The following is a 12,206-nucleotide window of genomic DNA, read 5'->3' as shown; positions in this document are numbered from 1 at the left end:
GGTCAAACAACTCACAACGCAAACACTCCAAGAGTTTATAATCAAAACAGTTTGGTTATAAAATCAAATCCAAAATTGCAGTATTTTAAATAATTGTCCAGGCGGGCTACCAAATTCGAGGGCTGTCGCAAAACACACAGGGATGCAACACGGACGCAACAAGATTATGACATTTTCGCCTGTCAAAAATTTTTGTCGTCCGCTCGCCCGATCTAAGCCTGTTATTGTAATTAATAAAATTTTTGTATATTCTGAGAATGTTTTCTGCCAACACACACTCAGTGGTAAGTGTAGGCCAACTACGATCCCGATTCTCCATTGCTTCCATTCCCACAACCACTGACTTTTTGGTTTTTATTCAATGTCAGCCCTACCTTTATCTGGGTAATTTTAGTCGAAAACCGCACTATTACACAGTAAAACGTACCAAACTGCAAACAAATGGCGGTGTTCCACGTTTCTTTGCCGATAAATCAAGGTCCTCCAGCTCCAGCATCAACAATAACAAAAGTACACATGCCCAAGGTAGAAGTTACGACCTCGTGTTGGATTTCAAGAACCTGCTCATCAAATCGGGTGCTAGTTTACAAAGCATTGTGGAGAAGGCAGCGCGATTGAATGGTATACTGGACAAGGAGCTTGTCAACAATGCTCTGATCAGAGTCACAAGCATGTTGCCCTCGATGCGGAATGTCCATGTCACACTGGAGGAGCCCGCGATACAAACAGCTGCTTCGGGCAAGCAACACGCTAATTACAAGTTTAAAGTCTCATTGGATTCGACGAAAAATGCTGAGCTTATGTGCGTATGATCTGTCTAAAATCTCATTCATCCACTAACTAAAAACTCTCAATTGCAGCAGCATGCAATCAACCTTGTTGAGAGGGCTATTGAGTCCCATGTCACTGAACCACCATCAGTTGTAAGTAGAATTGTCAATTGTTGATTGCTGGAGCGGAATGATTTCAAGAATTTTCATCGTTTCTGCAGGAGACAATTCCGCGGATTCAAGACAGACCGTTCCATTGAGGCGGAACAGAAACGCAATCCCACAATGACAACCAGACTGAAGTCAGCGCTGCAAGGAACGCCGCAGAAAACAGATGGTGAACTGAACATTCAGGCCGAGAAGCTTAAGAAATTGCTCTCTAAATCGGAGCTGCAGGGAAATGCACATAATGCGGTATGCACTACGTTCATTTATTCTCATTCGAGAACTTCACTGTGGATAACTCTGTTTTCAGGAGAATATAAAAATTGCTTTTGCTGAAGGATATTTGGCGGCATCGAACGCGGAAGATTCGCAAAAGTCGGGAAAAACAATGAAGTACCTGAAGGTAAGTTCCAATACCCAATTAACTAACCCCCCTTTGTCTTGACCTTCGTTATACTGCCGAAGAAAGCATCTCCGAGAGGGGAAACATCTCGGGCAGCTCTCTGAGTATAAGCTATAGCTATATATTCACATTCTGCCAAACTGTGCTTTACTTCTGGTCTGTAATGAGTTGTTGTCCACCATTCGCTCCTTAGTGTTGTGAATAATGCTCAGTAATTGTCACGCAGATTTTCCAGACACTCATTGTTATCGTCGTATTCATTGGAATCTTCATGAGTTTCTTTACCTCATCAAATGGATCTGTATTCCGGTGAGTCAAACTTTACATTCTCTTTCTCCACTCTCACTCTGTGCAAAATAATTCTAAAAACATGTCTTTTAGCAGCATACAACTTGGCAATCAGGTTGAGGTTGATCCAGAAGAAATTCACGTCACATTCGATGATGTCAAAGGCTGTGATGAGGCGAAACAAGAGCTTAAGGAGGTGGTAGAATTTCTCAAGAATCCCGACAAGTTCTCAAATTTAGGTGGTAAGCTGCCGAAGGGTGTGCTCCTCGTTGGCCCGCCTGGCACTGGAAAGACTTTGCTTGCCCGCGCCGTTGCAGGCGAGGCAAATGTTCCCTTCTTCCACGCCGCCGGTCCGGAGTTTGATGAAGTCCTGGTTGGCCAGGGCGCCAGACGTGTTCGAGATCTATTCAGTAAGTAGTTGTGATTGTTCACTAACTAATCATTATTGTGTATCACTTTCTTTGTTCATATCATTTACAGAGGCTGCTAAGGCTCGCGCTCCCTGCGTCATCTTCATCGATGAAATTGATTCGGTTGGCGCAAAGCGCACAAATTCTGTTCTCCATCCATACGCGAATCAAACCATAAATCAACTGCTCTCCGAAATGGATGGCTTCCATCAAAATGCCGGTGTCATAGTGCTCGGTGCGACGAATCGTCGGGATGATTTGGATCAAGCGTTGCTACGTCCAGGTCGTTTTGACGTTGAAGTTGTAGTCTCTACGCCAGACTTCACGGGTCGCAAAGAAATTCTTTCATTGTATTTGGAAAAGATTCTGCATGATGACGTGGACTTAGATATGCTAGCACGTGGCACCTCGGGTTTCACGGGCGCGGATTTGGAGAATATGATTAATCAGGCAGCTCTGAGGTAACTCATCATATATTCTTATAGGATAGTAACTAATTTTATTCATTCCAGAGCTGCCATTGACGGAGCCGAGACTGTAAATATGAAACATTTGGAAACTGCAAGAGACAAAGTACTAATGGGTCCAGAGCGTAAAGCCCGTCTGCCCGATGAAGAGGCAAACACAATAACCGCCTATCATGAGGGAGGGCACGCGATAGTGGCCTTCTATACGAAGGAGTCACATCCTCTGCATAAAGTGACAATTATGCCGCGTGGTCCCTCTTTGGGACACACCGCCTACATACCGGAGAAGGAACGCTATCATGTGACAAAGGCGCAACTGCTGGCAATGATGGACACGATGATGGGCGGACGTGCCGCCGAGGAGATAATTTTTGGTGCAGAAAAAATTACATCAGGCGCAAGCAGTGATCTGAAGCAAGCAACATCGATCGCCACGCATATGGTTAAGGATTGGGGTATGTCGGAAAAGGTCGGTCTCCGGACAATTGAGTCGCCCAAAGGCCTGAGCGCAGGCGACTCCCTAGGACCGAATACCGTTGAAGCCGTAGATGCTGAGATTAAGCGCATTCTGAGTGATAGCTATGAGCGTGCGAAGGCCATTCTCAAGAAGCATGCGAAGGAACACAAAGCGCTCGCCGAAGCGCTGCTAAAATACGAAACTCTGGATGCTGACGATATCAAGGCTATTTTAAGTGACAACCAGTAGTATTTTTCCAGAATGGCTTCAGATGGGCGTACACTGCATATACATATAATTACATATATTTTAGTTACAATATTATAAACGTAAACACTCTGAAACAGAAAACTATTAGAGATCGGGACGCAGACGAGCAGTTAAGTAATAAAATGTTATACATATTTTTTATGTATTCTTATTCATTCATATAAACGGAATAACAATAATGAATAAGTCAAATTCATTACTAAATTGTTTTATTTCAATCGAATCAGGTGTTCTGTTATTTCAGCTTCTAAGGTAAACAACACGTATGCCATGGCCAAAAACTAACAGCAGCTGCTCTGTTATTACATGGATTGCAATATTATGTTATCGATTCAGTACTGTTAAAGGTTTAAAGTAAAAATCTTTTCCAAGAATACTTAAAAAAGATTATTTTAAATGAATTACTGCGCAAAATCACATTTTGTCTTTCATAAAGTAATCCGTTATTTAATTATAAACAATACCCGCCATTCTTTTTGAGCTCGTGCACATTTGACGTATTTTAGTATTTTTGTGGATATTTCTGAAGTATTTTGACATTTGTTGTTTACGGTCTTACTCAAAGTTAATTAGTAGTAAAAACTTACAAGTCAACTCTCGGCTACGAAAATTTACAAAAATAATAAGTTAAAATGTGCGAATATGAGTTTTCTGAGACTGCATATACAAAAATCATATTTCATGCAGCGAAATACCCACACCAAGCTGTGAACGGTCTGCTGCTGGCCGAGAAGAAGACAAAAGGCTCTATAGTCCAAATCACAGATGCAATTCCTCTTTTCCATCAGTGCCTGGGCGTTACTCCTATGGCAGAAATAGCCCTAATGCAGGTGAGTTTGCAAACAATTAAAAACTGATCAGATCTGAAGATGTGGCAATTGCAGATTGACGCTTACGCCGAGAGCGCGGGATTGGTAATTGCCGGCTACTATGCTGCGCCGGAGAACTTTTACGACAATCAAATCGAGAAGGCGCCAGCTGCCAAAATCGCGGATAAAATACAGGAGAACTTCAAGAACGCCTGCTTTGCCATTGTTGACAACAAGCTCGTTTCACTGGAGCACAAACGAGCTGCACTGCAGGTGTACAGCTATGCGAGTGACTCGAACCGCTGGTCAAAGGCCAAATACTCGCTGGTGAACACGTCGCAGACGCTGGAGGGAGTGTCGCTGCTGCTGAAACGGGGCGCTATGCGGGATGTGATTGATTTCGACAATCATCTGGACAATCCCGAGAACGACTGGACCAATCAGTTCTTGAATCAATCCCTGAAAGATCTGCAGAAGCTGTACTAGTCCAGAAAAGTTATCCGTTATCTAAGTGTGTTAAAACTGTTAGCAAATTGTGTGCATTTCCAAATGAGAAAGACCAGAGCCGGATTTTCAACCTTGCAATTTAATTTATTGTATGTAATTACAATTGGATTTCAGTAATCTTTAGAATAATGCATATAAGTTAAATAACATTCAACTAATTAATAAATAATCAATTCATTCGTATTTGCTTTTGGAGTACATGTCCTAGCCCTATCCGATTTGTAAGAGTCTAGTCCGTCTGTCGTCCGTGTCCTGTGGTGTCGTGCGCGTCCTTTAAACCTAAACATGTTTACAGTTACCATATTATAATAAATACAAATGAATAATATGCATAGAATTTTGCTTTTTGTTTTCTCTGTCCCGCTCATCAATTTTCAATGTTAATATATTTTACAACAATATTGTAATATCGCGATTGCTGATTATACATATGTAAGTACATAATACGTATCGTGGATATATCGGAGATTCGAAAGTATCGCAAAAACGTTTTTTAATTTAATTTTGTTAAATATAACTATAATTTTTTTAAAGTTATAACTTTAATTTTAAGGTATTGTATAATTCGATATTATGCATTCATATCATCAAATATCAGCTTATATATGGAACGTGGATCAAGGAACGGGAATCGTAATTGCATTTCGTTTTGGTTTTTGTATTTGTTAGTTTTTTATTTTTGCTGTCAACTTGCTTTGATCTTATGTATGTTTTGATGTTTGTATATAATATCAATTATATTTATTGTTTGCTTGATAAATTTATTGTATTCGTATATATGTATATATATGTACTTTGTTTATATAGAATATATATAGATATATATATATTACTTGAACGATATCTGTTGCTGGTATCCTGTATATACGAATGCATGTAGATATTGCTGTGACGTCTATCAATGGAGTTCTACGAGGGCGCCTTTTGATTATATCCTAGCTATACAAGTGCAGGCACACACACACAAATATGTACATATGTATGTCAGTATATAACAGTATATATACGGCTGGTATATGTATATGTATGTATGTATGTATTTATATAACAGAATGTGCACATGCCCATGCACCTGAACACTCAAGCATTTTCTTTATCATATGTATGTATGTATGTTTATAACTTTAATCCAATTCTGTTTGCACCATGTATACGAGAAGTAGTTGTTGTTGTTGTTGTTGCTGTTGTTTTGTGTTGTGTATCATCGCCATCATCACATGTTATGTTAGTTGATCTACAATACATATAATATATAGAATTATTGCAAGTGCATATGTATGTGAGTGGGTGGGTGGGTGAGGGTTGAGAGTGTGGTTGTGGTTGTGCGTGTTAATGTGTGTGCAATTTGAATGGGTTTCTGTCTGTCGATCGGGTTGCTTTGTGTGTGTCTTGGCTTGGGATTGTATTTCGAGTCAAAATCGAAGAGAATCTAGATGTTGACACCATCGCCACGAATATTTACCATTCCCGATGACAGAGAGTTGATGGCATCCTCCACTGTCGGCTTGTGTCGATCGAGTTTGGATGAGTTTATGGGCGAGAAGTTGTCTGCGATTGTAAGCGAATGAATGAATATTTATATATATATATATATATAGACCAACGGAACAGAAAAGGCGGATTGCAGTAAGAAATCAAGTCAAGTGCCAATTACCGAGATCACCACTCGAACTGGAGTCCGTAAAACTGGGTGTGCCCTCTGTCCAAGTGGGTGTTGAGCCCTCACCTGAAGCCGGTGGCGTCCAGGCCAGGCCACCGCGTGACCCATAGTGACTGCTCGATGACGTGTCCACCGCCAGAAACGTGTCCAGATGCACCTCAGAGACGCTGCAATAAAAGCATAGACAAAATCGAGAATTGAGAATTCTGCTAAGCCTGTTGATGTATCTAGCAATACCTAACAATATCCTCCTTATAGGAGCCTCGATATGCTGGGCCAATGTTCATCTTGCGATCCAAATACTGTGGTTGTTGCTGATAATAGGAATGTTGCTGCTGGGTTTGTTGCTGCTGCTGCTGCTGGTGTTGCTGGTGGTGATGGTGATGATGATGATGTGACCTGCGCCCCATCGAAGAGGTGCTGTTCTTGTTCGAGCTGTCCTCGGAGATGTCGTCAAAGGCAGGGGGAGGTGTTGAACTGCATGATGGAGTTGTGCCTAGCAATACAATGAGAACAGAAATGCAATGAGCGCGACAGAGTAGAGAGAAATCTAGAGCAAACATAAACATATAAATATAGGGGATGGGCGGGGATGGGGCAAGCGCAATGTAAGCATGCTGCAGTCTAGGCACAACTGTTGCGTCTGAATTCGAGCGAATCCTGGAACGTTGCGCCATTGGACTGTGTGTCCGTGCTCTCCGGGATGGTGGAGGGCGCCGCTTTGGGTGCTCGTCGCTTGCGCTTGGGGCGCTTTGGTGGTGCTGCGGGCACACTGAGCTGCACGTGCTGTTCGGCTTCATCCGCGGCCTCCGGCGGAACCTGGAGCACGGGCAGGTTTCTCGGCCGTCGATTGGCGCCTTCGAACTCGCGCTTCACCTCGAGAAATGTGCTCACCGACTGCAGCAGATTCTCCTCCTGCGACTCGCAATTGTCGTCGCCCAGCGCCAGGTCTACATAGTGCAGATAGCGCTGGCGCTTGTGCTGCTTGCGCTGCATCAGGTGCTTGCTCCGTCTGGGTGAGCATTCGGTGCTGCCGCTCACAGTGGTGTGGGCGGTGCGATAGCTCTCGGTGCGTATGGGCGGAAAGTTACGCACGATCGAGCCCACCGAGGAGCGATCGCTGCGCGCCATGAAGCTGTTTTGGCGCTGAAAGATGTCCACATGGCTGAGCAGGCGCGACGGCTGCTGCTGCCGCCGCTGGCTGCTCTCCGAGCGCGCCGTGGAGTAGGCCGACTGCAACGACTCGCGACGACGCGTTGAGCGGTTGCGTTGCAGCGGAGACACGGACGGCACGGGCGCTGGACTCAAATCGTCCGCCACATCAAAGAGATCATGCAGCTCCAGCCAATCCTGGACATTGCTGGGCGAGCGACGATCCCCAAAGCGAGGATTCGAGTCGCTGGGCAATTGCAGCGTGTTGCTCACGCTGACTGGAGCTGCTGTAATGCCTGTGGGTGAATTGATATCGAATGTTGCTGTACCTGGCGTGGTCGAGTGCGCCCGACTGTCCTGTGCATCCTTGCGACGTGGCGATCCACGCGGTGGCACTGGCGGTGGCACACGCGCCTTCAAGTTGCTGCCAGCCGCAGCACCGCTCGCCGACGACGTGGATGCGCGCTGCCTCACGGGCGGTGGCACATTGCCGGAGTGGGAGCTCTGGCCAGCTGCACTCGAATGACGCCCACTTTCCCGATCCCGATCGCGATCCCGATCTCTATCTCGATCCCGCTCGCGTTCCCTGTCACTAGCAGCAGCTGCTGCTGCGGACGTTGGCTCTGAGTTAGACGACTTGGATGGCTGATGGATTTTGCCGCTGCTGTGCGAGTGCGATGCATGCACAGCTGGAAGAGAGAGATGAAAGATGAGAGATGAGAGAGATTAGGAATGAGTTTTTAGTCGATTGAGCAACGCTCACTCACCTCGTGTGGGCTCATTGTCGCTGTCTATGGAGCGCTGTATGGCCTTGGAGAGGCTTTTTCTTTTCGACGGCGAATGCTTCAGAGCTGTAAAATCCCACAAAGATCACAGATTAGTTGAGGAGCGAGAATATCATAAAAGAGGTGTGATTGAGTAGGCGCAGCACTTAAAGCAGAAGCTCATTGCATTTGGATTAGTTGGATATGTGGGTTAGAGATATGAACACTAACGTGTGATCGAGAGGCATGCTTTGCGTCCGGTTTCATCAACCAACCAAGTGCATTAAATATATGTAAAATATAAAACCAAAGTGTAAGAACTCAATAAATATATATGTAAATATAAGTATATATATCAGTTAGTTACTTAGCAATCAAAATGAAAATACAATTCGTGAGTATTGTTGTTTCTTTACCTATATAGCTGGTTACCAAGGTACGAAATTTTCTGTGATTTCCTTTGATCTCTGGGAGATCCACTATATGCGTACAAGTGAGAGTAATGCATCAAAGTAAGTAATCGATAAGAAAGCAGAGAACAGAGCGGTTTCAGAAAGAAAATACACATCAAGTCCAAATTTTCAATTACGTTTCACAAATTGGATAAGATAATAACAAGATAATGATAATTAATTAGTTAATTCGACTAGATAATTAGCTGACTACCGATTGATAGCGCACAGAGGGCAAAGTGTGTGTACCATATTGCATTTTTGCTGCACAAAAACTGAATCAAACTAAATTAGCGATTTACAATGGTGTTGAATGGGTATATCAAATATTCTGATATACCACAGATATATATATATTATTATGTGTGTGTGAGTGTGTGTGTGTGGGTGGCAGCTACGCAAAAAACGATTGCCAAAAGGTCGAATGTCAACACGGACATGTTCAAGTAGTTTTCGTTTTGCCAATTGCACAAAAATGCCTTATAGTACGTGTACTTAGCCCAGTTTGCGACAGCCGGCTGACTTACGCGATGGTATCTTGCGGAATACGGTCTTGGCCATAAAGTTCTGAAATCTTTGAGCATAGAACGAGGGTCGACAAACCGAAACGGTCTCCTGCACAAAAAGAAGAACAGAAAAGAAATTTTATTTGGCTCTCTCAAGTAATCTGAAACCAACTCAAGCGCTTACCCCGTCATGTATAATGCTTTTGAATGTGTGCTCCAGCTTCTTCTTTAGCCTATACGATTGCAGTATATCGATGATGCCAATATAGAGCAACAGGCGCTCGCCCTTCTCGCTGCGTGCCGGAATGCCACCAGGTCTGGTTGGAAAATATATACATATATACAAATATAATAAAATTTGTTTATAACCAAATGCACTTACGGCACATCCTCCTCATCGTCGATGGGCTCGCTTTCCGCCTGAATGCTCTCCATGGCAGTGGAGTGGGCCACCAGACGCTGTCGATTCACGGATCTGTATGCCACACTGGATTAGCATTTAGCATTTTCATTGAATTCTCCTCTTCTGCTGCCTCCTGTGAATACTCACTTATTTCTGCTGATGCCCGTGGCCGCATCACGATCCTTGGCATCACCCTCGGCCGCTTCCAGCGGCTCATCGACATCGGAGTCCTCGGCCAGCGGTGCTCTCAGTGGCTTTCGATGCTCACTCAGCTTCTCCTTGAGCGCCACGTCCAAGTTGTGGACGCCCAGCAGCAGCGAGTAGTCCATAATCTTGAACGATTCCAGCACTGTGCAATCCCGTTGAATGGTCTTGATCAGAGCCGAATAGGTTTCCGCCTCCAGAAAAATGCCATTCGGATGCTGTTCCATGAAGTCGAGATCCTTGTACGTGGGCGACTTCTTGGCCCGTTCCGCCTTCGATGCCTTGCGCTTGAACGTCGAACCCTTGAGATCATATTTCAGATGCATTCGCACCGAGGATGGCAGCAGATTGTTCATCACCACCAGGCGAATGTTTTTGGCATTGCTCGTTTGCAGGCAGTAGAGGCCGAAGAATTTCGGCAATAGAGTGCGCGGATTTTGATTGAGATTCATATAATAACTGTTGGGGAATGAAGCCATTAGCAAGAGCTCACACTCTCTCCTCCTCTCTCTCTCTCTCTCCCTAACTCTCTTCCTTGGAGGTGTTTCCCTTACCCAGGCAGTAGTTTTTGTAAAAATTCACCCTCTTTGTGTTGCACCGTTTTGATAATGAACTCATCATCGTCCGTTAAATAGAATATAGAGCCGGAAGCACCTGGATTCGATAGTTCGCGCAGTGGCGAAGTGCACATAGACATCTGGAAAGCAAGAGCTTTTATAACAATTATTGAACTTGGCTGCAAATACGGACCATAAAATCATCGGGCTGTATGCCAAACAGATCACGAAAGTAACGAAATGCTATGGGCGCATAGATCTTATATCTGAATTCGCTATAATGGTGGGCAGGTGTAAGGCTAGAACCCTCTGGCGGAAACGTAATGCTCTCAATTTCCCAGAAGTCCATCATAAGTAGATCACGTTTTGGCTTCGATGCCAGGCTGCCGACCTGCCGAATAAAAACAGATATTATAAATTGGTGTATATATTTACGATTCTCCTTCAATCACTTACGGTATGTTGTATGCCCAGCTGAATGGAGCCCATAATTTGCGACGTCTGTATCTTCTTGTAGGTAATCTCGCCGCCCTCGCCGACGCGCCTGTGTCCAATTTTTCGCTCCTTGTCCGCTTTGTTGGCCGAGCGCGGAGGCCGACTGCCCAGCTGAGGAGTAAAATAGAAAATGCTCTATATAGAAACTAAACACTTGTTTGTGTACTTACGTCGGGCGATGAGTTACCCACATGGTCGGTGGAAACTACAAGTTGGGAAAGTATATTATTAGTTGCCTATTTAACGTGCTTAATTCATATAAAATTTATAATGTCCTGGACATGAATAGCGAATGACCCAAGTGGGAAATGAATCAACTTGAGCTTGAACTTGGGTTAGGTACATTCACGCAAACGTACATACACGCACATGCACACGCACACACGCACACATACTGGCATACGCTGTGTAGCCATAAATAGTTGACAGGTTGTTGGCCGCTTGAAAGTTTCTTTTGTTTTCGTTTGATTTTTATGTAGGTCCTTCTTGATGATGTATATAAATATCAATTGGAAATGTGTTGGCATTGGCTCAGACAAGTATCTCAGTTAGTCAGTGAAGCAGTCAGCCAGTCAGTCAAATCGGGGGCGCGCCCCCCGCCTCCCACCTAGTTTTTGAGACACATGCGCCACGGCCACTTCCATTTGCCATTCATTGATTTTTTGTCTGCGCTCGTAGCGAATTCGTCTTTGTTTGCCACAAACTTTTGTTGTGAGCTTCTTTTTTTTTTGGGTTTTACGTTGGCAAAAATGCGTTTGTTTATTGCAACTTTGTTTGTTTGCTTAGTAAATTACCATTGCTTGGCTCCGCTAGTTTAGCCTGCGATGCTGAGGAGCTGTCCAGGTCAATGGTGTTGATGGTGTCGCCGTCGGCGGACGCCATGCTGCCGCATTAGCTGCTCCTCCTGCTGCTGCTGCTACTGCTACTGTTGCTGCTGTTGCTCTGCCAACAGTTTAAGTGAGAGTCGTCCACGTTTCCAGCTACTAATACTAGGACATGCTGAATAAAAATTGTTATTTCTTTTTTTTGTGGCTGCTAAACTGTTGTTAATATGGCTCGCGGATTATCCAATCAATGGGCCAAGGGAGCAGAAACCTTGGCTCTGCCTATCGTCTGGCCTATGGCGTCAACTTTTTGCAATTTCAGTTCACAATGATGTTGATTTCTCTGCTGCTGCTGCCAGTGCTGTCATTTTCACTGCATACTCATGGGCGCATTGGAAGGAGCACTGGAAGTGCTAGTACGTACATGCGCACCAGGGCTGCACAAGCAAGCGACAGCAAATAGTGCAGGGCTGCAGTGTACAGGCGCCATATGCTAAAAGTGCAAAAAAATACCAAATGGTTTAAAAGCGTTATATTTAAATGTATATATTTAATACTAAGTATAAAATTGACAATGGACATATTATGAATTTATTTACGAAGAACATTTGACAACACATTTAATTTAATGCACTTTTAATTT

At 44.1% G+C, this 12,206-nt stretch overlaps 3 protein-coding genes across 10 annotated transcripts; 2 read left to right on the top strand and 1 right to left on the bottom strand.

Moving 5' to 3' along the window:
- Positions 1-70: 70 nt before the first annotated feature.
- LOC6579704 (ATP-dependent zinc metalloprotease YME1L) lies at positions 71-3,426 on the top strand. Of its 5 annotated transcripts, none has more exons than XM_032730032.2 (9): positions 71-284; positions 369-802; positions 864-923; positions 992-1,184; positions 1,246-1,338; positions 1,565-1,647; positions 1,720-2,036; positions 2,107-2,497; positions 2,549-3,426. In XM_032730032.2, the coding sequence occupies exons 1-9, from the start codon at positions 258-260 to the stop codon at positions 3,207-3,209; spliced, it is 2,259 nt and encodes a 752-aa protein (XP_032585923.1). In that variant the 5' UTR covers positions 71-257; the 3' UTR covers positions 3,210-3,426. The 5 variants fall into 5 exon arrangements, with proteins under 5 accessions (XP_032585923.1, XP_032585924.1, XP_002005586.2 ...); XM_032730033.2 differs by having other exon boundaries at positions 72-284; positions 861-923; positions 1,574-1,647; XM_002005550.4 differs by having other exon boundaries at positions 72-284; positions 861-923.
- Positions 3,427-3,775: 349 nt separating this feature from the next.
- Positions 3,776-4,883, top strand: LOC6579703 (ER membrane protein complex subunit 8/9 homolog). Its single transcript, XM_002005549.4, has 2 exons — positions 3,776-4,060; positions 4,115-4,883. Exons 1-2 carry the CDS (start codon positions 3,863-3,865, stop codon positions 4,523-4,525), a joined length of 609 nt encoding a protein of 202 aa, XP_002005585.1. The 5' UTR covers positions 3,776-3,862; the 3' UTR covers positions 4,526-4,883.
- An 826-nt stretch (positions 4,884-5,709) lies between these two features.
- Positions 5,710-11,932, bottom strand: LOC6579702 (phosphatidylinositol 4-phosphate 5-kinase type-1 alpha). 4 transcript variants are annotated; one of them, XM_044010904.1, is made up of 17 exons: positions 11,534-11,932; positions 10,910-10,944; positions 10,701-10,850; positions 10,438-10,635; positions 10,242-10,384; positions 9,631-10,146; positions 9,463-9,567; positions 9,265-9,397; positions 9,102-9,189; positions 8,539-8,601; positions 8,354-8,371; positions 8,126-8,209; positions 7,688-8,047; positions 6,444-6,702; positions 6,201-6,373; positions 6,009-6,094; positions 5,710-5,780 (listed from the first exon to the last, which is right to left on the bottom strand). In XM_044010904.1, exons 1-17 carry the CDS (start codon positions 11,619-11,621, stop codon positions 5,772-5,774), a joined length of 2,508 nt encoding a protein of 835 aa, XP_043866839.1. In that variant the 5' UTR covers positions 11,622-11,932; the 3' UTR covers positions 5,710-5,771. The 4 variants fall into 4 exon arrangements, with proteins under 4 accessions (XP_043866839.1, XP_043866840.1, XP_043866841.1 ...); XM_044010905.1 differs by having other exon boundaries at positions 9,463-9,555; XM_044010906.1 differs by lacking the exon at positions 8,354-8,371 and having other exon boundaries at positions 11,534-11,931.
- Between the last annotated feature and the right edge of the window lie 274 nt (positions 11,933-12,206).

The sequence above is a fragment of the Drosophila mojavensis genome, unplaced genomic scaffold (assembly GCF_018153725.1).
Source record: "Drosophila mojavensis isolate 15081-1352.22 unplaced genomic scaffold, ASM1815372v1 contig_80, whole genome shotgun sequence".
In the NCBI taxonomy this organism is placed as follows: Eukaryota; Metazoa; Arthropoda; class Insecta; order Diptera; family Drosophilidae; genus Drosophila; species Drosophila mojavensis.
The sequence above is the reverse complement of the archived record's forward strand: the minus strand, read 5'-3'. Positions and strand labels throughout refer to the sequence as shown.